This window comes from Malus sylvestris, chromosome 5 (assembly GCF_916048215.2).
Source record: "Malus sylvestris chromosome 5, drMalSylv7.2, whole genome shotgun sequence".
Classification (NCBI taxonomy): Eukaryota; Viridiplantae; Streptophyta; class Magnoliopsida; order Rosales; family Rosaceae; genus Malus; species Malus sylvestris.
Window position 1 is genome coordinate 44,408,883 of NC_062264.1, and position 23,580 is coordinate 44,432,462.

The 23,580-nt window shown below is 37.9% G+C and overlaps 4 protein-coding genes across 4 annotated transcripts; 1 reads left to right on the plus strand and 3 right to left on the minus strand.

Annotated features, from left to right (window-relative positions):
• Positions 1–711: 711 nt before the first annotated feature.
• Positions 712–1,695, minus strand: LOC126624352 (B-box domain protein 31-like). The gene has a single exon (XM_050293420.1). The coding sequence runs from the start codon at positions 1,324–1,326 to the stop codon at positions 892–894; it is 435 nt and encodes a 144-aa protein (XP_050149377.1). The 5' UTR covers positions 1,327–1,695; the 3' UTR covers positions 712–891.
• A 2,201-nt stretch (positions 1,696–3,896) lies between these two features.
• LOC126624358 (calcium-binding protein PBP1-like) lies at positions 3,897–4,417 on the minus strand. The gene has a single exon (XM_050293426.1). It carries the CDS (start codon positions 4,301–4,303, stop codon positions 3,917–3,919), a length of 387 nt encoding a protein of 128 aa, XP_050149383.1. The 5' UTR covers positions 4,304–4,417; the 3' UTR covers positions 3,897–3,916.
• Positions 4,418–9,657: 5,240 nt separating this feature from the next.
• On the minus strand, positions 9,658–10,180 carry LOC126624355 (calcium-binding protein KRP1-like). The gene has a single exon (XM_050293423.1). The coding sequence runs from the start codon at positions 10,164–10,166 to the stop codon at positions 9,828–9,830; it is 339 nt and encodes a 112-aa protein (XP_050149380.1). The 5' UTR covers positions 10,167–10,180; the 3' UTR covers positions 9,658–9,827.
• A 4,520-nt stretch (positions 10,181–14,700) lies between these two features.
• On the plus strand, positions 14,701–18,656 carry LOC126624321 (G-type lectin S-receptor-like serine/threonine-protein kinase B120). The gene is made up of 6 exons (XM_050293385.1): positions 14,701–16,218; positions 16,800–16,910; positions 17,045–17,494; positions 17,593–17,830; positions 17,921–18,068; positions 18,171–18,656. The coding sequence occupies exons 1-6, from the start codon at positions 14,898–14,900 to the stop codon at positions 18,489–18,491; spliced, it is 2,589 nt and encodes an 862-aa protein (XP_050149342.1). The 5' UTR covers positions 14,701–14,897; the 3' UTR covers positions 18,492–18,656.
• Positions 18,657–23,580: the final 4,924 nt, after the last annotated feature.

The window sequence follows — 23,580 nt, forward strand, 5'->3', positions numbered from 1 at the left end:
ATTAAGTTTACAGATACTATGTTGTTAAAATTTATCACGTGTGAAGCTTCTATTTGTCAATATTATCGCTTTATATACACATCACAAACATTAATAGGTCGAAATAACGTCACTAGAAACGTAAATAATTGCAAAAGAGAATCTTCCATGTGTAGTAAACTACTCAACAGGAAGGCAATTTTGTATGCCTCTCTCAAATCTAGTAACAACCTGCTTAGATCAAACCTTCCCAATTAAAAAATATACCAGTAAAATTTGACTGGAATTAAGGATGCTAAAGTTAAGCACTGGTCCACTTGTAAGGTCAAATCATATTTTTCTTTTTCTTGTTCCAGGATGCTGGAAATTTATGACAGTTTTAAAAATTAGAATACTTGTGGTTCATGCTTTTTATATCATATCTACGAGTTGAGCGTCTCACTCGTTACGTTATACAGAAATATATTTTAGTGATACGGTAGTATTTTTCAAGTATTATGTAAAGTTATTCAAGGTTCAACCAAATACACCGCTAATCACGCCCACAATTACCCCAAGTATATACAAGAACTTTCTTGCATCAGAGATGTTATTGTGAAGTTTTTTCTAAGTTCATCACATACTATTACGAGAATTAACTTTTTAACGTGACACTTCGTAATTAGCCTAAGATACTTACAAATGAAATCGTTATCTCACGGAAGTTATTCTCCCTAATACGATGTATGAAAGTTATTTTTTCACTTCCCAAATTTTTTCTGCCATTAAATTGAATAATTAAGAGGAAACACAATGATAAACTTAAAATCTCAAGAGAGCGTTGAAAGTTGAAATGGAAGTACAGAATGTAAGAATAACTGAAATCATTCCCCAGTGTGCACCGATGGTAATGAAGTTGGTTAATTAATCTGGTCACCTGGGTTCCCTTCTGGCTGTTGATCTGGAAATGTTCACGCTTTCACTTAATCGTTCTTCCCTACTGCTCGAAGAAGTTGAAGACACAGGCGGAGGAGGCTTACACGACCATGGAACAACTTGGTTTTCTTCATCTTCTTCCGCACCGTCCTGTCCTTCTTCATCGTCGTCGTCTTCGTCTTCGTCTTCGTGATGATTTCCTTCATTATTATTGACACAACTCTCGCAAACAGAAACAGTAGGGCAGAGCTTGAGACCGGAGCCGATCCAGGGGGTCGGAGATTGGCAGACATGGCAGAGCAGAGTTCTTGAATGCTTGGCTACCAGAAAGTTTGCACCGTGAACCTTGACGTCGCAGTCCCAGCAGAGGCTTGCTTGATCGGAATCGCAGTACACTTTTGCTGCAGAGTCACACAGATCGCACTTCTTCATATCTCTCTATGTTGTTAAGCCCCTGGTGGCTCTGTGTGTGTATATAAATATATGAATATATATATGTGTGTGTGTGTGTGTTTATATATATGTAAGGAAAGAAGCTGAAAACATATGATGCAGGGCAAGTTGCAGCTATTTGTATTAAAAACTAGCTCTGGTTTTTCCTTTATAAAAAAAACAAATTAAAAAGAAAAGGGAAGAATTATTTTCTTTTCTTCTGAGCTGGGAAGGATGCACCGATCATCCTCACTCCTTAAGTTTATGAGGCAAGTTTATTGGCTAAACTGCTAAAGAATACTAGATAAAAAGTATGGGAAATTTTACTGGTAAAAAAGTAAGAACATTGACGTTGCGTTCTGAAGAATAATATATAAAAGTGCGTTCGCAGTGATTTGGTAGTACTTTATAATTAACGCTTGAGTAGTTTATTGGTACTCTTCTTTTGGAGAGACTTTTTAGTGTGACTGTCACATGGGATGGTGCATCACGTGTCACTATATAAAAGGTAGAATATGTGTGTTAAAAAGTTAATAATTTAAAAAATAAAATTTTTCACTACTTACATAAAAACACGTGGTGTACCACCCGTATTCCCGTCACAACTAAAAATTCCTCCTTTTGAAGGAAATTTTCAATATGCTGGAAACTCGGCTTAGTACATCAAGTGTCATAATACAAATGACTGAATTTCTTTTTTCAAGTATCCAATCATTTATATTATGATATCTGGTTTACCAAACCATGTTACTATTACACTGAAAAATCTCTCATTTTGAGGCATTTTAGCAAGCAGCTTTAAATTTGTTTTAATACTTTAAAGTGACTCGTCCAAACATAGCATGAAAGAAAATTTTCATGACCTCTAATTAGTTGAGAAATGCTAAATAGGCTCTCACACACAAACAAGAAGTACAAATTTTCCTATATAGATGCGTGACTAATCCTAACACTTCTAATGAGAGTTTAATAATGAGTGAGAGGGAATTATGTGCACTCAATCAGCACTCTTTTTACCCTAAAACCTAAATTTTTGCAGCATCAAACGGCACCAACCATGCATTGTAGATTGGGGGGTCCCATAGAGAGGTCCACCCACCGGGTCCAATTGGAGACATCTGTGGTTGGTCGTGCATGAATCCAATGCGCTCTAAATTTAGACAACAAAATGGATGCAGGCAAGATAAGCTCGAGCCTCTCAAGTCTCACTTTTATTTATTTAGACTAAACAGGTGTCTAAATTCCAGTGAACTGGATTATTTTGTGGATAAATTTCAAAGGGTTGCTGTCACACACATTGCTTTTCTTATTTTCGTTTTTCAATCCAGAAAGGGATCCTCGCTGGATCCTTTCTATCAAATTTTACTAATCAACATATTCAGGTATTTAAAATTTGATTCAACAGTTAAAAACAGGAAGTCTCTTTAAAAGTTATAATAACTTTAGCCATTGAATCAAATTTCAAAAGTTTGAATTTGTTGATTGGTAGGATTTGATGAAAGGAATCCGTAGAGGATCCCTTTCCTTTCAATCCCAGTGAACCAAGTAGTTCTGTGAAATCTGTGGGATGGCTAGGTGAACCTACTAGCTTCCTGCATATGCATGTGTAGAGGACACAACTTGCCGAATTTGTTGGTGGATGGATAATCGCATGAGACTTGTAACTCAGGTAATTACGAGTAATGTCTTGACTGTGAGTCTTTTGTTCAATCTCCTCTTTCAATAAAAGATTTGCAACTAATATTATTTCCACCATTTCCCAAACTCAAAAATGGATGCAAGCTGAGTTTGATCTCATTCTTTCATGTATGTCTTAAGCCTTTGAAAGAACTTAACTATTAGCTAAACTAATTGGTAGCTAACTACATGTATAGAAGTTTCAATAAAAAAAAAAAAATTCTTATAAGACGGAACAAATGATTAACATTGTGATTTTGGACTTAGTGGCCCGGGCTAAATCCCATCTAGGCCCTATAACCTCCTATTTCCGATTTCGGAAGAGTCCCATGTTGTGGTCCACTATATGCCTAGGACACCCCATTTAAATTCTAAAGCATTCTCTCTCTTTTTTTGGCTGTTACAAAGAGGGCTCAAAGCTCAAGCAGAACCGCTAAAGACATCAATTTGAGGGGCTTACACAAACAGCCGGAGTTCAAGTAATCTTGAAAATATCATCTAGAAGTAAACCAACTATTGAAGAAGGAGGGTATCCAACATAATACAATTCAAGTACAAAGAAAAACTCAATTTTTGCCAAATCATCAACCACCATGTTCCCTTCCCTATAAATATGACTTAAATCACATTGATTAATTGAGAAACCAAGTGATGACAACCATTTAACAAAGAAGTCAAGGGATGCAAATCATGCACACAACTAATTTGAAGAGTGAAACTAAAACAGCAGTAATAAAAGAGAGGAGTAACCTGTTTGATTGTTATAAGCTACCTGAAATTACAAAACTGGGATGAGCGAGAAGAACAAAGAAATGAAAGAAACTGAAATTCCCACATAAGAGAGATCCTACATTTTATAATTTATTAAATATCTAAAGCTTCCACCAATAATGGGGGTAAGGCTAGCCGACATTCACCTCTCCCAGACCCTGCGTAAAGCGGGAGCCTTGTGCACTGGGTACGACCTTTTTAAAGCTTCCACCAATAATTCTTGAGAACTTTGCATCATGGCAGGGCTCAATCTGAACATGAGGGTGCAAAACTCCATCTCATCCAAAGCGCCATCACCGTCCAAATCACCTTCCTTGAGCATGCACATGACATCCTCATCGCTCATGCCTTGCAATCCAAGCAATCCCGAGTTCTTCTTCAAGCTCTCAAATGTGATCACTCCCTTCTCTACATCCGTCAACAACCGAAACCCTTTCGACAGCTCCTCCATAAACCCTTCTGCTCCCAGTTTCTCAACCATGGCTGGAAAGAAATCTTCAAACACAATAACCCCATTTCGAAAAGCCATTGATTTAATTTCCAAGGTGAAAATTTGATGAAACGAATAAAAGCTAGGGTTTAATTCAGCGTAGATTATCCTATAGTTTGCGGAGAAAATAAAGTTGGGGGTTTTGTGCGTCGGTTTTCAAATATTTTTTGTGTTGAAAAGTGACCTAGCGTAGGGTTTATATATTATCAGGGAAATTGAGTGAATTAATGGAGAAAATGAGGAAGATTTCGAGGAAAGAGGGAGTGCTGTGGATGACAACAAATTAAATTGTACAGATAACATGCCGGCATGATCGAAATTTGCTCTGCGTTATAGTTGGTGGGATGTTTCATTTCTGAGAGGCTTCTCTTTCCTCGAAATTACATGGGAAGGTCCAGAAGTAATGAGGGTCAGGTATAGTCATGCATGGCAAGCAATTAAATAGCATCTTCCTGAAAAGATGAAACTTGGCATGCATGAGCTCTTTCCAAATCAGCATCTGACAGCTAGCAGACAGAATTTTGCCAGATAATATCATTAATTTAGGTGGTAATTAGAATCACATAACATGGTATGATTACTTCATGCGTTATAATATGGGTAAATGATTATAACGTTGATGTTCTCACTTTTAGCATGTAATATCAACCTTTTTTTCTAATAGAAAACCTCGACAGCACAAAGAGAATAGCGTATAATATTAACAAAAGTTCACTCATATTATAAAAACATATTTTAGATTGCAATAACAATAAATTATTGATAATAGGCTTGAATTGAGAAATACAAAATCTAGCCAAAACTAAAATGAAAAATAGATTATACATAATGTCGTGTAGGGAAAATTTTTGGGAGTGACAATCTTCCGATGTCAAGTATTATAATATGAGTTGACAATAAAACTAATATTGTACAAACGTACGGTATAACAATGATAAATATATACATGTATATGTTGTCACATAAGTGAGTTGTAACGTCATGTGTCAATAGTTTGATAGTGACACCAATTATAATTTAATTATTTTTTATTTTTTCATAAAGACGCCAAATAATTTCTTGAATTGTGTAGTAGCACTCATTGTGCGGTAAGAGCGTCTTTTATTAAAGGAAGTTTTAACGAAACACTTCTGTTATTGTTCACTTTTAACAAAAAATCACGTTTTTACTTTTTTCTGGTACTATTCACTATACATTTGTTTGTCATTTTTCATTAAAACTAAAGTTTTTTTGGACTTATAATTTTCGTTAGTTTTTCTTTTACTAAAAGTATGATCATGTAACAATTGCGTGGAGTTAAGTTCATTTTTCTTTTTCTTTAGTTTCTTTGCAAGTAATACCTTTTTTAATTATTTTCCCACAATCAAATTCAAATGGTAGAATCCACGTATATGAATTTAGCTAATCAAAGTAAACAAGACGATGCCTAATGAGCAGTAGTTAATTTGGGATTGTCAAAATCTTTGAAGTTCTACCTGCCGAAAAAAGAAAGTATGAGTATGCAAAATTCCACGTAGTACCTCCCCAAAATTGCCTATCAATTTTGCTTTGAAAATTGATATGCGACGTTACGTACGTTCCAAGGGAGAAAGAGGCAGCACTTGCAAAATTGAGTACAGCCTTACAGCTATGAGTCCATTAAATTTTATTAACTACATTGAGAAAGAATCAAAGAGCAATAAGGAATGCAGGAAAATGAAGAATTTGAGAGAGAGAAAAAGAGTCAAATGTATGAATTGTATTTTAGACTTGAAGAATTGGATTCTCACAATTACAGAGCTTGTATACACACATATATCTAGCTTAAAACTGTATTCTTACACTTCTAACAAACTAACTAATCTTTTTAACAACCTAACAACTAACCAATGAAAAGAATCAAGGAGCAATAAGGAAAGTAGGAAAATGAAGAACTTGAGAGAGAAACAGTTGAGAGAAAGAAAGAGAGAAAGAGTAAAATGTATGAATTGTATTTTAGGCCTAATGAATTGAATCCTCACAATTACAGAGCTTTTATACACATATATATCTAGCTTAAAACTTTATTCTTACACTTCTAACAGACTAACTAATTTTTTTTAACAACCTAACAACAAACCAATGATGAGCAATTTTACATGAGTATATAAACAATTTGACGTACTAAATCACCGTCACGTGATATAATCAATCCATGTATTATTATATGAAATTTTAAAATATGTAGTCAAAGAAGAATAATTTTAATAATAAGCTCAAAAACTACAGAAAATGACAGATAATAGCCATGAAAATATAGTATACACGCCCTAATACAACATAACAAACTAAGAGATCCTAACTAGAAGTCACAGGCAAGAGCTTCCTCCAAGAAGTCTTTAGAAGTTTCCATCAAAGCAGGACTCAACCTAAACATGAGAGTACAAAACCCCATCTCATTCAAACTCCCATCACCATCCAAATCACCTTCTCTCAGCATGCACCTTAACTCCTCGTCATCCCATGCAACTCCAACAATGCAGAGTTTCTCTTCAAGTTCTCGAATGTGATCACGCCTTTCTCTCCATCCTTTAACAACCGAAACCCGTTGGACAGCTCCTTCGTGAACCCTTCTGCTCCCAATCTCTCTGCCATGGAAAGAAATCCTGAAACGCAACCTAAAGCCATTAATTGGTTAATTTATAAATTAATTGCTACAAATGTAATACATATATATATATATATATATATATATGGTATTCTTCGATCGATTGTAATGTGTTTATGGAAAGATGACCTAGGGAGAGGGTGTTATATACATGCGGGGGTGAAGGATTGAAGAAGAAAGGTCTTGGGACGAAAGAGTCGGCTGCTTTAATGACAATTGTACGTAATGATCAGGATTGTCTATGGAGAAATTTTTAGTTCTGATGGAAATACGGATGATACATCATGTGTTTTTATGTAAATGGTGGAAATTTTTAATTTTTAAGTTATTAACATTTTAACACATATATCCCACAATTTATATAGAGACACGTAATGTACCATCTCGTGTGACGATTACACTAAAAAATCTCTCTTGTCTACTAAGGTCGTTGCATGTATATATTCTAGCTTTCATGGCTTCTTCTATATCTACTTTTTCCTCGAAGTTGCATGAGAAAGTAGCAACAATTTGGTATGGTCATGGGAAACTGGCAAAGCATTTTCCTTTAAAAGTACCTAAACGACATATTTGGTCGACAGCAATTTACCAAAATGTCCATACTATAAAATAAAAAGAAAGAAACGAAGTTACAACTCATTTATAGTTTGGGAATATGTAAATATCCAGTTCTACTAGCTAATTGACGTTTCTCAACTCTCCCCTTATCGTGACTCAGTGCCACGATCTGATAATATTCTTTTTCATTTGGAAGTGAGAGGTCTTAGGTTCAAATATCGTAAAAGGCGAATTCAATACCAAATTAAGCTGCCCATTGTTTGGCTTAGCCGAACTTTCTCTCCTCTTAGTGTAACATTATTGATATACTAAAAAAAAAGACAAAAAACAAAAAACTCTCCCTTCATCACCTTATGAAGATATATAAGAGTGACTTCAACAAATAAATAATGTTTCATCTTAGACCGACTCCGTCGTAGCACGATATTGTTCACTTTGGGCCCCAGCCACACCCTCACAGTTTTGTTTCTAGAAACTCACACGAGAACTTCTCAATAGATCACCCATTCTAGGAATGTTGTCGCCCAACCTCGCTTAACTTCGAAGTTTCAATGGAAACTGAAGCAATGAGTTCCCAAAAGGCCTCGTGCTTAGAAAGGGGAGTATGTACATATAAAACACATTACCCCCTCTCCGTTGGTTGATGTGGGATCTCACAAATAATCATTGATGTGTGTGCAAAAAGAAAAAAAAAGTGCAAATATTTGTCCATACCACAAATGTCTCGTCATGTGTTAATATTCACTCAGTTTTTTTTTCTTTTTCTGCACACATATATGGCACATAATTAATTGATTGGCATATAGCACATGACCAGTTGATTTAGTGCAACTCCAGTATGGGCTGGTGCTCGGGGGATGGGGGACGAAATAGGGCTAGATAGCCCAGCCTTAAAGCTCCAACGTGGGCAGCCCGAGGGAGAGTGGAGGGCCGAGCTCCGGGCCTGTAAGGAATTGCTAGCCCGAGAGCCAGAGTGGATGTGAAGCTAGGGCTGACGTCATCCTGGTGTCAGCCCAATTTTATATTTTTTTTTGTCAAGTGCGTGCGACTCACCCATGTGTGGGGGCGCATCAGCCGACAGCTTTTCAGAGTATGGGACTCATGTCGCAGTCTGCCGAGGTTACCGTTGGGAAGCCACATGGCTTCTTATGGTTCGTTTGATCTCAATGGCTCTTTAAATTGGACCGTCCAATTTGCAACGATAATAAAAATAAAAATAATCTTATTTAATATCAACCGTTAGATCTGAGATCAAAGGTTGATATTATTCTGCTTTATAAATAAATAAATAAATAAAATAGTTTTAAAATTAAGAAAAGTTACCGTTGTGACACGTGGCACAATCTGGAGTGTTGGAATTCAATTTTTTTTTATATCTAACGGCAGAGATTAATTAGTTTCAATAAAAATTAAAAACAAAATGTAAAAAATCTGAATTTTTTTTTAAAAATTGTTTTTACTTTTCTATAAATACCTTCTCATTATCGAAATCCATCACCAGTAATTGTCTTTTAGGGTAAAAATCTTATCGAAATCCATCACCAATAATTGTCTTTTCGGGTAATGACATGTGGTGCAACGAGAACGATTAAAAATCTGATCGAAACATATCATTAAAGATTCTGAAAAAGTAAGGACATGTGGCACGACGACATTGGATAAAAATCTTATCGAAATCCATCACTAATAATTGTCTTTTCGGATAATGACACATGGCACAACGAGAACGATTAAAAATCTTATCTGAAATTACAAAAAAAAAAAATGTATTATTTAAAAAAAATTATATTTTATTGACTATTGCCAAGGCCATTCAAGTGCAACAGTGAAGATTCAAAAAACAGTTACTGTTCATAGAGTGGATTGAATAGTGAATAACCTGGGGGAAGGACTCCCACGCTGGAGTTGCTCTTATAGGAACTCGATTTCCATTTGGTTGGATGAGGTCATAGACTGGTCATAGCAAGTTTGACTCATATGTATACTAAGTTCGATGCTAATTTGCAATTTGTGACTTGTTTTGGTTGGTCAAAAGGTAAAAGTTATTTTTATTTTCTATAACCTATTTCTTGTACCAAAAAAAAAAAAAGATTGATATATAAGTACAAATTTCTTCTTGCTTAATGATGTTCATTTGCATAGATGCATTGTTAATTTAACGTACCAAGATCTAGAGACAAACAATTGAATAAGCTTTCACGGAACGCAGTGAAGAAAAACAATTTTGTTGACAATCACAAAATTACAGAGAGAGAGAGAGAGAGAGAGAGAGAGAGAGAGAGAGAGAGTACAGAATAGCTAGCTAGTCCAACCAGCTGCCATGGAATAGAAACAGAGAAACTAAATGTGACTGAAACTGCAGGCAAATTGAGATTACTATTACAACAGAGCTTCCTCCATTAGTTCTCTAGAAGTCTGCATCAAATCAGGACTTAACCTAACCATGAGAGTAGAAAACTCCATCTCACTCAAACACCCATCTCCATCCAAGTCACCTTCTCTCAGCATGCACCTTAACTCCTCATCACTCATCCCATGCAACCCTAGCAATGCCGAGTTCCTCTTCAAGCTCTCGAAAGTGATCACGCCTTTCTTTTCATCCATTAGCAACCGGAACCCGTTGCACAGCTCCTTCATGAACCCTTCTGCTCCCAATCTCTGCACCATGGTCGGGAAGAAATCTTCAAACACAACTCCATTGCTACTTCGTGACGCCATTGTTGGTAATTATCGAAATTATTAGATGGCTAGGTTAGTAACTTATTATTTATAGAACATACATATGGAAAATTCCAAAAGGGTCGCTTTTGATGAATGGAAATAATGCCATAATTTGATCAGAGCCTTTAGTGTTTGATTTTAACATATAAGAAGGTTCATTAGCCCTTCCTCGAAGTTGCATGGAAGGCTCGGTACTACGGTTGGAATGAAAAGCTGAACTCAACTTTTGTCTCGAATTGGAGGACAATTTAATTACGAAAATGCCAATGTATTTTTTGTTGAGTTAGGAAGGCTAATCAAATCAATTAGCCCATTTGATTGATATAATTCTTGTTTTTTTTTCTTCAAACAAACGATATTATCTACATTAACGGAAATAAGATGAACTTAGCTTTACAATGAACTAGTAATAATGTGGTTCAAACTTGTCTTTGGCGAGAATCAAGCCTAAAACCTCTCACTTACAAGTGAAGAAAAATACTACTAGATTGTATTTATAAGTGGTGATATAATTCTTGTTTTTAAAATGTAACCAAAACTAATTTATTTATTTATTTTTAAAATGTTAACGTTTCGAAAAAGTGCTTCGACCGTTGATATGTGGAGCAGGAGCTTCAAATTTTGGTACTTAATTTGAATTCATGGTTGGATTGGGCCTTGACCATTTGTGGCTATTAACTCAGTTGGCTTCATCTGAGCGAGTTGTTCTTTTTCAAATTGGACATGTATGGAGTTGTTCGTTGGACACAAATTTTAGTCCAAAGGCTGGTGGCGGTGCCATGTGCCAAGTCTTTTTCCAATGAGATCACTGAAGTCTTGTGGATTCATTTCAAACGCCAAGCTAACAGAGTTGCTCACTGCATAGCATGTTTTAGTCTCTTGTGCCTCAAGGATCTGTAAGGTGAAGGGATCGTAATGTAACAGGTGATTAACGAGTCCAATTGTTAATAAACCGACAAGTTAAATAACCACCCAAATATTAATTTTAGCGGATGAGTTGGATCGGATTAACTGATTGTGTTCAAAATGCCACCCTTGTTTAAGACAATTATGAAAGATAGGCCAGTCATTAAAGTGTGTGGGATTTCATTTTATGAATAGTTGAAAAGTATATCAATGCTTGCAGTTGATCTAGAAACTGCCAGAAATTATATGTTTGGTCAAATGTGAATGCAGTGGATTTTCTAGGGTAGCAATTGGGATAGTAACGTGATTACAAAGTTACTGGCTTATGTTTGCCGGTGTTGATTATGACCAAAAGCAACCTATTGTGTATGGTCTATGTAGTTGGAAAAATATAGTTTAATTGCTATATTTTAATCGCACAGAAAAATAAGAAAAAATTCATGTAATTAAATACTAAATTTGATGCATGCTTGTAAGGGAAAACAAAATACCATGAAAATGGATTTAAAAAATCTAAAAAATCGGTTGAGGCAAATGTTAGATATTTTGTTTTTAAGACAAGTTTACGTCTCACAACGGTACTTATGATTGATCAGCTCTCGTCTTTCAAAACACAACGACTATGTCCTTATAATAATAGATCTGTTCCAATGAACTACATTGTGTTGAATACTCTTTCATATAGACTCAATGAGACACTCTCTAGTGCACTAAATGTATGACTACATGACTAATGGGAAGTTATAAATGACTACAAGAAGACTTGCCTGTTTATAGAAGTAAAGATGCCTCTTTTCAAAGCATGTGACTATTCATAAATAGTAAAAAACTGCAAAACTTAATTTAAATTTCATGTTTAGAGAGACACATATTTCTACCAAAAGGCATCATTTCTAATTTTCGTACAATTGATAAATTTAATATATAATAATAACTAAATTTTCAACAATCCCCACATGAATGGAAATTGACTAAGCACAATGCAAATGACAATGCATACACTAGATAAAGATTCAATAGGAAAAGTAAAGCATCAGGATATGTAGCTTTTGGCTTTGAACCTTCTTTAGTAAATTACTATTAAATTTACTTGGCTATTTCAGTGAACATGATGTCTTAAACTGCTCAGCTATTTGTGTAAACCAAGGCAATAGTAATCACACAATACATTTTCAAACACCTCGTGGTTGCTCATTTGTGTTCATTCCAACTTTGACAATTCTTGGTTTCTCATTAGTGCTCTAGAGAATTAATTAGGCCCTTCAGAAAAATTCTCATAAGAACCACCCCATTCCACAATCAAGATAGGTCATAGGTGGCTTCCCATTTCACTAAGTTTGGGATATTTGTTTTGAAATGAGTTTGCTTGTAAACCTTAATTGGTGTGTCAAGGGGGGCCCACCTTCTGCTTTTGTATCCCTGATTCCATTCTCCCCGCTTGCCACATGGCAATCTCCCTGAGCCCTCTCTTCTCTCTTCTCTTCCATCCTCGAATTCACTCATTCACTCTCCCTCTCACACACTCTTTCCTTCTCTCAGACGAACTTTCTCACTCCCCCCCGATTGACACACATGCACACCAACCTTCATATCCATACCCCATATACACCAACCCTCCAACCCAGGACCTCCCATCTCTCTCTCCACCGCTTCCGTGAAGCTCCGGGGCACCCAACCCAGGTCCGGCAAGCTCAAGTCTGGCCACCTTTGGCCATTTCACGGCGAATCTCAGATAACAAACACTCCCTCTCATCTCTACCTTTGTTTTGGGTGTTAGATCGTAGGTTAGTTTGGCTGATTGCCGTTGGCCAAAACTTGGGAGGCTCCAACCTTCATTCCAGATGAGAAACGGGTCTTCGACCCATACCAGGAGCCCAAGCCCTCTAAACCCAGAGCTTTGGGTCAGGCCTTCAAGCCCAACCCATGTTTCAACCCTTAACTTACCAAACCCTTTTGGAACCAGGCCCTTGGGGCCGTATAGAATTGGGTCTTGGGGCCGTTGCATTCGAGCCTAAACCCTTTAAAGCCTACCCTGTTGTTTGGAGAATATCAGGGTTAGGCGTGTCATACATTACCCCACTTGGACTTCTACGTATTCCAAGCTATAGGAACCATTAAAAGAAAATCTAAACCTAATCTCAATGGCAGACAACACTGTTATCATCACGGGACACATGGGTATAGGAGAGCATAGTGAAACCCAAAGTTGTCATAGTTTTATTGTCCCTTTTGAACCTAGACTTTGGGATCTCTAATCAATTAGGTTAGGTTTCCACTAGTCAAACCTTTAAAAATGGATTCACTAGGTTGACAGATCATACCATATGGCCACCACAAAACTCATTCATGCATGGAAATTATTTTTGTTTGAGAGTAATTGTTTTTCAATGTTAAGTCCTCCAATCATATATTAGGACTTAATTACCATGTAATTTGTTAACACTAGGTAAACTCTCCCATATTTAAGTTGTTTATCAGAAAGTCTCTAATCTTTCAACATCTTAAACATTACTCATTGTAAGAGATAGTTAGTGACCTAATCAACTGCATTTTTAATCTTTTTAAAAAATAAATTATTTTTTACGTGTTTTTAAGTATATATCAACTTTGAAGATGACCAAGCCACTCCTCCCCAATTTCCTCACATTGTGATTATGGTTGCTTTTAATGCTATAAAATAGATCACTTTTCATTCCTTTTGAAATAGGAACTTATGACGATAAGTTTTCTTATTTTCACTTCTAGCTGGGCTTTTGAAGCCTCGCCAGTCCATTCCAGTATAAGGACATCTTCGGTGCTTCATTTGCCTTTAGCCTTTGAATTTAAGAGAGTTTTCCATGGCTAAGCTCACACTCCAAGATTCTTAATCCTTTCTTGCAAACAACTCGATCATCACCTTTCTAAGATAAGTAACTCATATAAAAGGAAGTCAAGCTCTAAAATTTACTTAGGACAACTTCCTTCCGTCGTCACAAACTTGAGAAGTCAAATTTAATAGACTAACCATGAATAACACAGAGGCATACGTAACACTTTCACCATGACTAACATGGATAAAGATAAGACTCTCTAGTGTAACTGTGCAAGTGTTTTATTTCACTAGGATTACAAAGAGAATCACCTAGATTCATAGGATCTTAATCCATATCTACATAAGATCTACACTAATATTAAGAAATGAGAAATGTTACGAGGACTTTTTCAAAAGTAAAATTCTGTCATCTCACAGTTTAACATTAATTTTCGTATGAACATTATAAAATATTATATTAAATACATAAAATGATAAAGAGTTTATGATAAGTCTCACTTTTGAAAAAGTTTTTTTAACATTTCTCGAAAGAAATTGGTGGTTGGCTTGGCACCAATACTTCACCTGTCAATCCAATGTGAACTTGGTAGTTGGCTTGGCACCATTAAGTTCTTAACCCTAATACCATTAACATATTGAAAAATCTATCTCTTAAAGCGTGTGAATCCAATGTGAAATTGAATTGTGTCCACACCGACCTCAACTAACAAATATTTCCTCGATCAATCGGTAAGTCTTAAAGTGCTCTGCCCCGACCAAACAATTGCAATCTTCCTGTATACATCCAGATGCCTAAGGCTCAACGACAAAATATATATAATTTTCAAATCCAAGTTGGTCCCATAATTTCGCTAACTGTCGGAAAAGCGTGTCCGAATCAGACATCAGCAGCAGAACGCCGCCATTTGCTGACTTTACCGCCTCTACACACGCATCCCAGCTTCTTCCGTTCTACTTCTAGATTTTTTGTTCGCTGCTAATGATTGCCTGCAATTCTCTGAGTTCATCAAATGGGAATCGGTAGCAGAATTTGTATATTCTCATTCGTTTTCGTTTTCTGCTGCTATCTTCCTCTGTTTTGCTCTGCGTCGAGTTCGATTTCGCAGGGCCAGTCTATACAAGATGGAGAAACGCTGATCTCAGATGGGCAAAATTTCGAACTGGGTTTCTTCAGTCCGGGGAATTCATCGTTCCGGTACGTCGGAATTCGGTATTACAACATTTCAGATCCGCCCGTGATCTGGGTTGCAAACAAAGAAAACCCAATTTCTGGTGAATTTGGAGTTTTGAAAATTGGAAGCGATGGAAATCTGGTTGTTTTGGATGGAAATGGCACCGCAGTTTGGTCTACTAACGCTTCAACCGCCACTAACACGACTGCCACTAACACGACCGCCACACTCAGTGACGAAGGAAGTCTTGTTCTTTCCGGCAGCGGCGATGCCGGCGAGGTCTACTGGCAGAGCTTTGATCATCCAGCGGACACTTTTTTGCCGGGGATGAAAGTTGAGGTGAATGATGCGATCGGAGAGAATCGGTTTTTGAGTTCGTGGAAGTCGGAAAGTGACCCTTCGGCCGGAGGTTACTCAATGGGCGTTGATCCTCGAGGATCGCCGCAGCTTGTGATATGGGAAGGATCAGAACGGCGGTGGCGAAGCGGGCATTGGAACAAGCAGATATTCATCGGAATGCCGACTATGCCAACGAGTTATGAATCTGGTTTTAGGCTTAGTGATGAGAATGCGAATGGGAGCTCATATTTTACTTTCAAACTATCAAGTACTTCGGAGAAGTTGAGGTTTCGGATAGGGTGGGACGGGTACGAGGAGCTGCTGAGATGGGTGGAAGAGAAGAACCAGTGGGAAGTGATAGAATCTCAGCCTAACAAGACCAACCAGTGTGAGTTTTACAACAAATGTGGAAAGTTTGGGGTGTGTAGTGCATCCGATGATTCGGGTTCGATTTGCAGTTGTATGCATGGATTTCAACCTAGGGACTCGGATCAATGGATGAAGGGAAATTGGTCGGAGGGGTGTTTGAGGAAAACCTTATTGCAGTGTCAGAGAAATAGTACTAATGGAACGGCGGCAAGTGATGAAAAAGATGGATTTGTAGGGATAAGAGGTGCCAAGTTGCCAGATTTCGCAGACTTGGTTAACGCAGGTCCAGGGGAGGGTTGTGAGGGGAAATGTCTTGAGAATTGTTCTTGTACTGCATATGCATTTGTTGAAGGGATTGGTTGTATGATGTGGACCGGGGACTTGATTGACGTCGAACAATTTACATTGGGAGGAAACACGTTGCAAATTCGTGTTGCGCATTCGGATTTAGGTAAAGTTCAAATCCAATTGTCTTTCTTCTTGTTGGTGTTATTGCTTTCATTTCTTTGTCTGGTTTTGGCCTTTACTTTCTATACAAGAAAAACCAAAGGGTGAATCGGAGTCACTTAATTTTCCATAAATTTTGTTCAGCTTAATTGCTGTGAGGAAAATTAAAACAGATGCATTTTCACAGGAAATGCAAACCTTCTGTCTTTTGTCGATCATTGAATTCTAAATTCGCCTCGAGGCAAGACCACGGCATCAAGTCCGGAAAAGATAATCTAAAACTCCTTTACTTCCTTGCCATTCTGTTTGAAATGTATTTTTATCTGGCCAGCTTTAGCAGCGCTTGATCTGTTTTTTTGTCGTCCATCTGAAAACGAAAAATAAGTTATTGTCTTTTGAACCCCTGTCCTTTAATAATATCAAAGGCCAGACATCGTTTATGTGCTGTATATTCAAATTATTGACAATACAGAGCATAGCGCGGAAAAGGGCCAAGAAACTGCTCTATTAAGTATTAACTCAATGAAATGTTGCAACACAGAAGACTGCACTAATATCTTTTATTGGATCTCCTTTTATATATAGGTAACAAGAAAAAATTATCCACCGTTGTGATAGCAGTAATTTCAGTAGCGGGAGCAGTGTTCGTAGTCATCATCCTATTGCTTTTGTGGTGGTTCAAAGCAAAACTGAAAGGTAGGATGCACATTTTCCAACCTTCTAGTGAATGAGGGGAAATTTTTTTAGTTAAGGAAACTGGTAATTGTTCCATGATATATTCTCCTTTCCATTTTGTTTCTGACTTATTTTTCTTCCTTTTTGTTATCTAGTGCTGCCCATAAGTTCTTCAATTTCATGGTTAAGGGGCAGTGATACACCAATGCTCGATGCTGGAAAGAGTGAAGAATTCTCAACAGATACTTCAGGATCAGTTAACGTTTTTGCACAAGGGAATCAAGCAAATGGATCCGAATTACCGCTGTTCAATTTCAGTTGTGTAGCAGCTGCTACGAACAACTTTTCTGAAGAAAACAAGCTTGGGAAGGGGGGATTTGGTACTGTCTACAAGGGTAGCCTTCCAGGGCTACCACAAATAGCCGTAAAAAGACTTTCGAGAAGGTCTACTCAAGGGTTGGAGGAGTTCAAGAACGAGATTAGTCTGATTGCTAAGTTACAACACAGGAATCTCGTGAGGCTATTGGGCTGCTGCATTGAAGGAGAAGAAAAGATACTGGTTTATGAATACATGCCAAACAAAAGCTTGGATTTCTTTCTTTTCCGTAAGTTCTCTTTCAGCCGATTTAAGTGTTCTTTTTTCTGATAATTACATATTTGAAGTTTGTTTCACTTAGTAGTTGCCTTTTTGGTAAAATGGCAGATCCAGCCAACCGATCACTACTAGATTGGAGAAAACGCTTTACGATTATTGAAGGGATTGCACGAGGGCTCCTTTATCTCCATCGAGATTCAAGACTTAGAATTATTCATCGAGACCTAAAAGCTAGCAACATTTTGCTGGATGAAGATATGATCCCCAAAATTTCAGACTTTGGCATGGCAAGAATATTCGGGGGTAATGAAAAAGAAGAAAATACAGCCCGAGTTGTTGGCACCTAGTAAGAAGAACTTGTTGACACTAATTATGCAATACAACTTATTTATCTCGTGTTAGAATTATCAATCTGATCATAATATTCATGATGCAGCGGTTATATGTCACCTGAATATGCAATGGAAGGTCTGTTTTCCGTAAAGTCAGATGTTTATAGCTTTGGTGTATTGCTGCTAGAGATTGTGAGTGGCCGAAGGAACACTAGCTTGCGATCAACGGAACACTTGAGCCTTATTGGATATGTAAGTTATTCATACATGATGTTTTAAATTATAAGTGCTCGCTATTACTTCACCAATCAGTAACTACAACAATGGAATATGGATTTTTTGGAATGTTTTTAGGCATGGCATCTTTGGAACGAGAATCGAGCAACGGACCTCATTGATCCTTCCATCGCAGAAACATGTTCCCAGAACGAAACTGAAGTATTGAGATGTATACATGTAGGGTTACTGTGTGTGCAAGACCATGCAGCTAGTAGACCAACCATGTCGGCCGTGGTGTTAATGCTGGAAAGTGAAGCTGCAAATCTTCAGTTGCCAGTAGAACCTATATTTACCTCCATTAAGAGACATATGGTTGTGGATACAAAATTTAGTACAGAAGGCCAGGATATAGCACCCTCGAATGATGTAACGATTACAATGGTGGAAGGGAGATGATCGGTAATCTTGCTCCATGTTTCTATGCTGTTCCATCTCCTATGAGGGTTATTAGCAATATTTGTATAGCCTGTAATTTTCGTTAAACGATTGTGAGCGGAAAAGTAAATACTCAGACACCGGAGTTCTAGTAGACATTGATATTTTGGATTTTGACGACTATCATTCTCGATCTTTCTTCACTTTCCAGTCGGAACCGTATGCGAAAATCACAGAACTAATGTCGCAGATTGCCTTAACATGTTCCTGCAACAATTCCTTAACATCCCTTAAAAAAATATCTACTTAGAAATGAAGTCAATATCTTGTTCCACACCGGCCGGATTTGATTGAGATGTGTCCGCGTTTAACTTTGTTTCAAAATGGCAGACCCAGCCAAGCAAGCACTGCTAGATTGGAGAAAACGCTTCACGATTATTGAAGGGATTGCAAGAGGGCTCCTTTATCTCCTTCGAGATTCTAGACTTGGGATAATTCACCGAGACCTAAAAGCAAGCAACATTTTGCTGGATGATGATATGATTCCCAAGATTTTGGACTTCGGTATGGCAAGAATATTTGGGGGTAACAAAAACGAACAAAATTATTGAAGTTTTATATATTTATTTCATGACTAAAATTGTTACAAGTTGCAGCATATAAGGAAGAAGAAACGTGAAGAAGAGAGCAGGGAAGATGGCAGCTAAGCCAACATCATGATGACATGCAATCCCTCTAAAACTTAATCTAATATCCTGCTTTTGCTTTACAGCATGAAGAGCCGAAAGCAAAGAATAAAAAACAGTAAGTGAGGGGGGAACCGAAAGTAACAACACCACTAGACAAAAACTTTCTAATATTTTAACCCTACTTTCAATGATGACTGATGACATCCAATACTCCCCCTCAAGCTGGATCCAGTAGGTTGATGGATCCAAGCTTGGAGAGGAGCCTTTGAAACTGATGGGAAGCCAGAGGTTTAGTGAATATATCAGCCAGCTGATCGAAGCTTTTTACGTAATGCGTCTGAATCACCTGCGACTGTACTTGTTCACGGATATAGTGACAGTCGACTTCAATATGCTTCGTCCTCTCGTGAAAGACGGGGTTTGATGCTATGTGCATGGCAGCCTGGTTGTCACAAAATAATGTCATTGGTTGAGCTGTGAACACTCCTAAGTCACATAAAAGTCCTTTTAGCCATATCAGCTCACACGCGGTTGAGGCCATTGCACGATATTTAGCTTCAGCACTTGATCTTGCGATGACAGTTTGTTTCTTGCTCTTCCACGTGACCAAGTTTCCACCAACAAAGGTACAGTAACCCGTGGTGGACTTGCGATCGATTGCGTTTCCTGCCCAATCAGCATCACAGTACCCCATGATTTGAGTGTTGTCATTCTTTGCCATGAGGATGCCACGACCAACAGGCCCTTTTAAGTAACGTAAGATCCTTTTGACAAGGTTCAGATGCTCGATGGTGGGAGAGTGCATGAACTGACTGGCGATACTTACTGAATGTGAGATGTCTGGTCTGGTGATCGTTAGGTAGATCAGCTTGCCGACAAGCCTCTGATATAAGCTGATATCCGAGAGTGACGTGCCTCCCAAGTCAAGCTTGAGCTTGCTATCAAGAGGGGTAAGTGCAGGCTTAGCATCACTCATATTAGCATCTTTAAGTAGGTCCATGACGTATTTTCGTTGATTAAGAAATAGTCCCTTGTAAGAAGATGCCATTTCGATTCCAAGGAAATACTTCAACACCCCAAGATCTTTGACTGCAAATTTTTGTTGAAGTGACTGTTTGAGTGTGGTGATTTCAGCAGCATTATCACCTGTAATTATTAAGTCATCCACATATATTAACACAACTAATTTGCTCGCAGCTCTTGTGCGAACAAATAATGATGAATCTGCATTACTCCTTTTGAAACCAATGCTATGAAGAACGGTACTTAGTTTTGCATACCAAGCACGTGGCGATTGCTTCAATCCATAAATTGACTTATGTAACTTACACACCAAATTAGGCTCTTGGCTTTGAGGGTGTCCTGGTGGCAATCTCATATAGACTTCTTCTTCAAGATCACCATGTAGAAAGGCGTTCTTCACGTCCATTTGGTACATAGACCAACCTTTATTGACCGCAACAGACAATAGAACCCTTACTGAGTTCATTTTTGCAATAGGAGCAAATGTTTCCTTGTAATCCACCTCAAATGTTTGAGTGAATCCTCGAGCCACCAGCCTGGCTTTATGCCTCTCAATCGAACCATCAGAATTAAACTTGATCTTATAGATCCACTTGCAGCCCACTGCCTTTTTTCCTTGTGGAAGTTTGGTGATGCTCCAAGTTTTGTGTTGGTCTAGTGCTTTGAGTTCATCTCTCATTGCTTCTTTCCACACAACTTGGTTATTAGCCTCATAAAAGTTTTGAGGCTCACTGTGACTTGAAATATTGTTAAGAAAGGCAGCATGAGATGGAGTTACCTTTTGATACGACACGCAATTTGAAATTGGATGCCTCGGTTTATATGTGACAAAATCTTGAAACCTTGTGGGAGGTTGTCTATCACGCCGAGGATTGCGTCGAGGTTCTGGGAGGTTTATCTCATCCTCGTTCAAATTTTCATCCACACCTTGAGGATTTTCTTGGTTGCCGTTGTCATCATCATGCACAGAACTATCAGGATGAGTACCTTCATTATTGACTTCAATGAGAGGTGTAGAAGATTCATCAATGTGGTCATGGTTAGCACCTCTGTCATTTAAAACATCTTGAGTACAGATTCTTGGTAGAGGAATTAGGTCTAAGATGCACTCCCCCTGACTTGTGGCTTCATGTGATTTGCTGAAAAAAGGGTTAGCTTCATGAAATCGAACATCTTTAGATACAATTATTTTTCTTAGTTGAGGATCATAGCACTTATATCCTTTTTGTGTTGATGAATAACCAAGAAAAATACATTTGAGAGCTCTAGGGTCCAATTTATCTCGATGGTGTGACTGTATATGAACAAAACAGACACAACCAAAGACTCTAAGATGTGAAAGGTCGATTTTTTCATGACTTCAAGTGGAGATTTAAACCCCAAGACTCGGCTAGGAAGTCTATTGATGATGTACACAGCCGCCATGACTCCTTGTGACCAAAATCTCTTTGGTACGTTCATTTGTAACATTAATGCTCTCGTTTTTTCCAGTATGTCACGATTTTTTCTTTCAGCTACACCATTTTGTTGAGGTGTGCCGACACAACTTGTTTGATGCATGATACCGTGCTTGCTCAAATATAATGACATGATATGGGACATATATTCGGTGCCATTGTCAGATCTTAAGGTTTGAATTTGAGAGGAAAAATGATTCTTAACAAGATTGTGAAAATCCTTAAAAACTTCAATCACTTCACTCTTAGACTTTAAAAGGTATAACCAGGTGGCTCTAGAGAAATCATCAACAAACGTTACATAATACTTATAACCATCAAAAGATTCAAACGTTGGTCCCTATACATCTGAGTGAACTAGTTCGAAAACTTTACTAGTCCTAGATAAGGATGAGGTAAAAGGTAATCTGGTGGCTTTAGACAAATGACATGTTTCACACAAAATTAAATCATTTCCTAAGTTTGGAAACAAGGATGACAAAACAGGTTGGGCAGGATGAGCTAAACGTTGATGCCACAATTGACTATCTTGGGATGGACTGGACTTGGCTTGAAATCCTCTGGGACTGCTTTTTGATATGTAATAGAGGCCATCAAGGTAAAACCCTTCACCAATCGTCTTCTTGGTGAGGCAATCCTGAAAAATGACATTGTGAGGGGAGAAAATGGCTAAACAATTTAAGGTATTAGTGATTTTTCCCATAGATAGAAGTTGAAATGGAAAAGAAGGAACAAATAAGGCTACTGACTCAATTTTGTCCGACATTAAGTTGATATTTCCCTTCCCTAAAACCTTAGAACTCTCACCATTGGCAGTTGAGACTTGAGAAGGTTTTGAAAAATTTTCAAACTTGTGAAACTTAGAAACATGGTTGGTCATATGATCTGTGGCACCCGAATCAACAATCCACAAATCATGCATCATATTTACATTAAGAGCAGTTTTGAAAGCAGTCATGATACCTTGCATGTCATCTCGGGTCATGTGTTGTGTGTCTGTCAGAAATCCAGCGAACTTGCCTAGCAAAGCTATTGAATTTCCATCTTCAAAGCCAACCTCTTTCTTGCTTTGAAGATACACTGCAAACTCATTTATGAGTGCAGCTGGATTTGCAGTGAAATTCTTGAGTGCATCAGAACCATGAGATGTTGAGGCAGTTGCATTGTTGGCTCTGTGTGGTGCACAGTTCAGTCTTTGTGAGCCCTTGTTATCCTTCATGAACTCTGGCTTTAATTCTGGATGTAAAATCCAGCATGTCTCCTTAACGTGACCAGTATAGTTGCAGTGTTGACACTTTAAGTGTGGATTCTTCACTTTGTATTTTCTTTCGTTGGCTAGATAAGCCCTTGCTTCAGTTACACCGGTCTTTGTGCCAATGTTCATGACTTTCCTTCGTACTTCTTCACGTTGGATTGTTGCACATACGCTGGTGAAGGAAGGTAGATCGGGGTTCATGAGTATGTGGCTTCGTAGGTCTTCGTATCCTGAATCGAGGCTTGACAAGAGTTGGAATATCTTGTCTTCTTCTGCCCTTTTTAGTAGCAAAGACGCCTCAGTTGTATGAGGCCGATACATTTCCAGCTCATTCCACATGCTCTTCATGCTGCCCAGAAGTTGAACAAAGGGCTTTCCTTCTTGTTGTAGGTTGGAAATGTCCTTCTTCAATTGAAACACACGTGCAGCATTGTTCTGGCTGCCATACATCTCCTTGACTGTCTCCCATAGCTTGAATGATGATTCAGAATAACTGAATATTTCAGCTAGTTTACGTTCCATGGAATTTAGGAGCCATGACATAACTAGCTGATCCTTGCAAAGCCAGATTTCATAAGTTGGTGAGGAAACATCTGGGACTTCGATGCTTCCATTTATGAACCCTAGCTTGGATCTTCCACCTAGGGCAAGACTCACTGCTCTCGACCAAGGTAAGTAATTAAACT

What these genes read in the sequence shown, in the direction of transcription:
- LOC126624352 (XM_050293420.1), bottom strand. Translation starts at nt 1,326, where the DNA reads ATGAAGAAGTGCGATCTGTGTGACTCTGCAGCAAAAGTGTACTGCGAT.
- LOC126624355 (XM_050293423.1), bottom strand. Translation starts at nt 10,166, where the DNA reads ATGGCGTCACGAAGTAGCAATGGAGTTGTGTTTGAAGATTTCTTCCCG.
- LOC126624321 (XM_050293385.1), top strand. Translation starts at nt 14,898, where the DNA reads ATGGGAATCGGTAGCAGAATTTGTATATTCTCATTCGTTTTCGTTTTC. An exon ending in GTTCAAAGCAAAACTGAAAG is followed by an intron (nt 16,911 to 17,044) that starts GTAGGATGCACA and finishes TTTGTTATCTAG; the next exon opens with TGCTGCCCATAAGTTCTTCA. An exon ending in CTTGGATTTCTTTCTTTTCC is followed by an intron (nt 17,495 to 17,592) that starts GTAAGTTCTCTT and finishes GTAAAATGGCAG; the next exon opens with ATCCAGCCAACCGATCACTA.
- LOC126624358 (XM_050293426.1), bottom strand. Translation starts at nt 4,303, where the DNA reads ATGGCTTTTCGAAATGGGGTTATTGTGTTTGAAGATTTCTTTCCAGCC.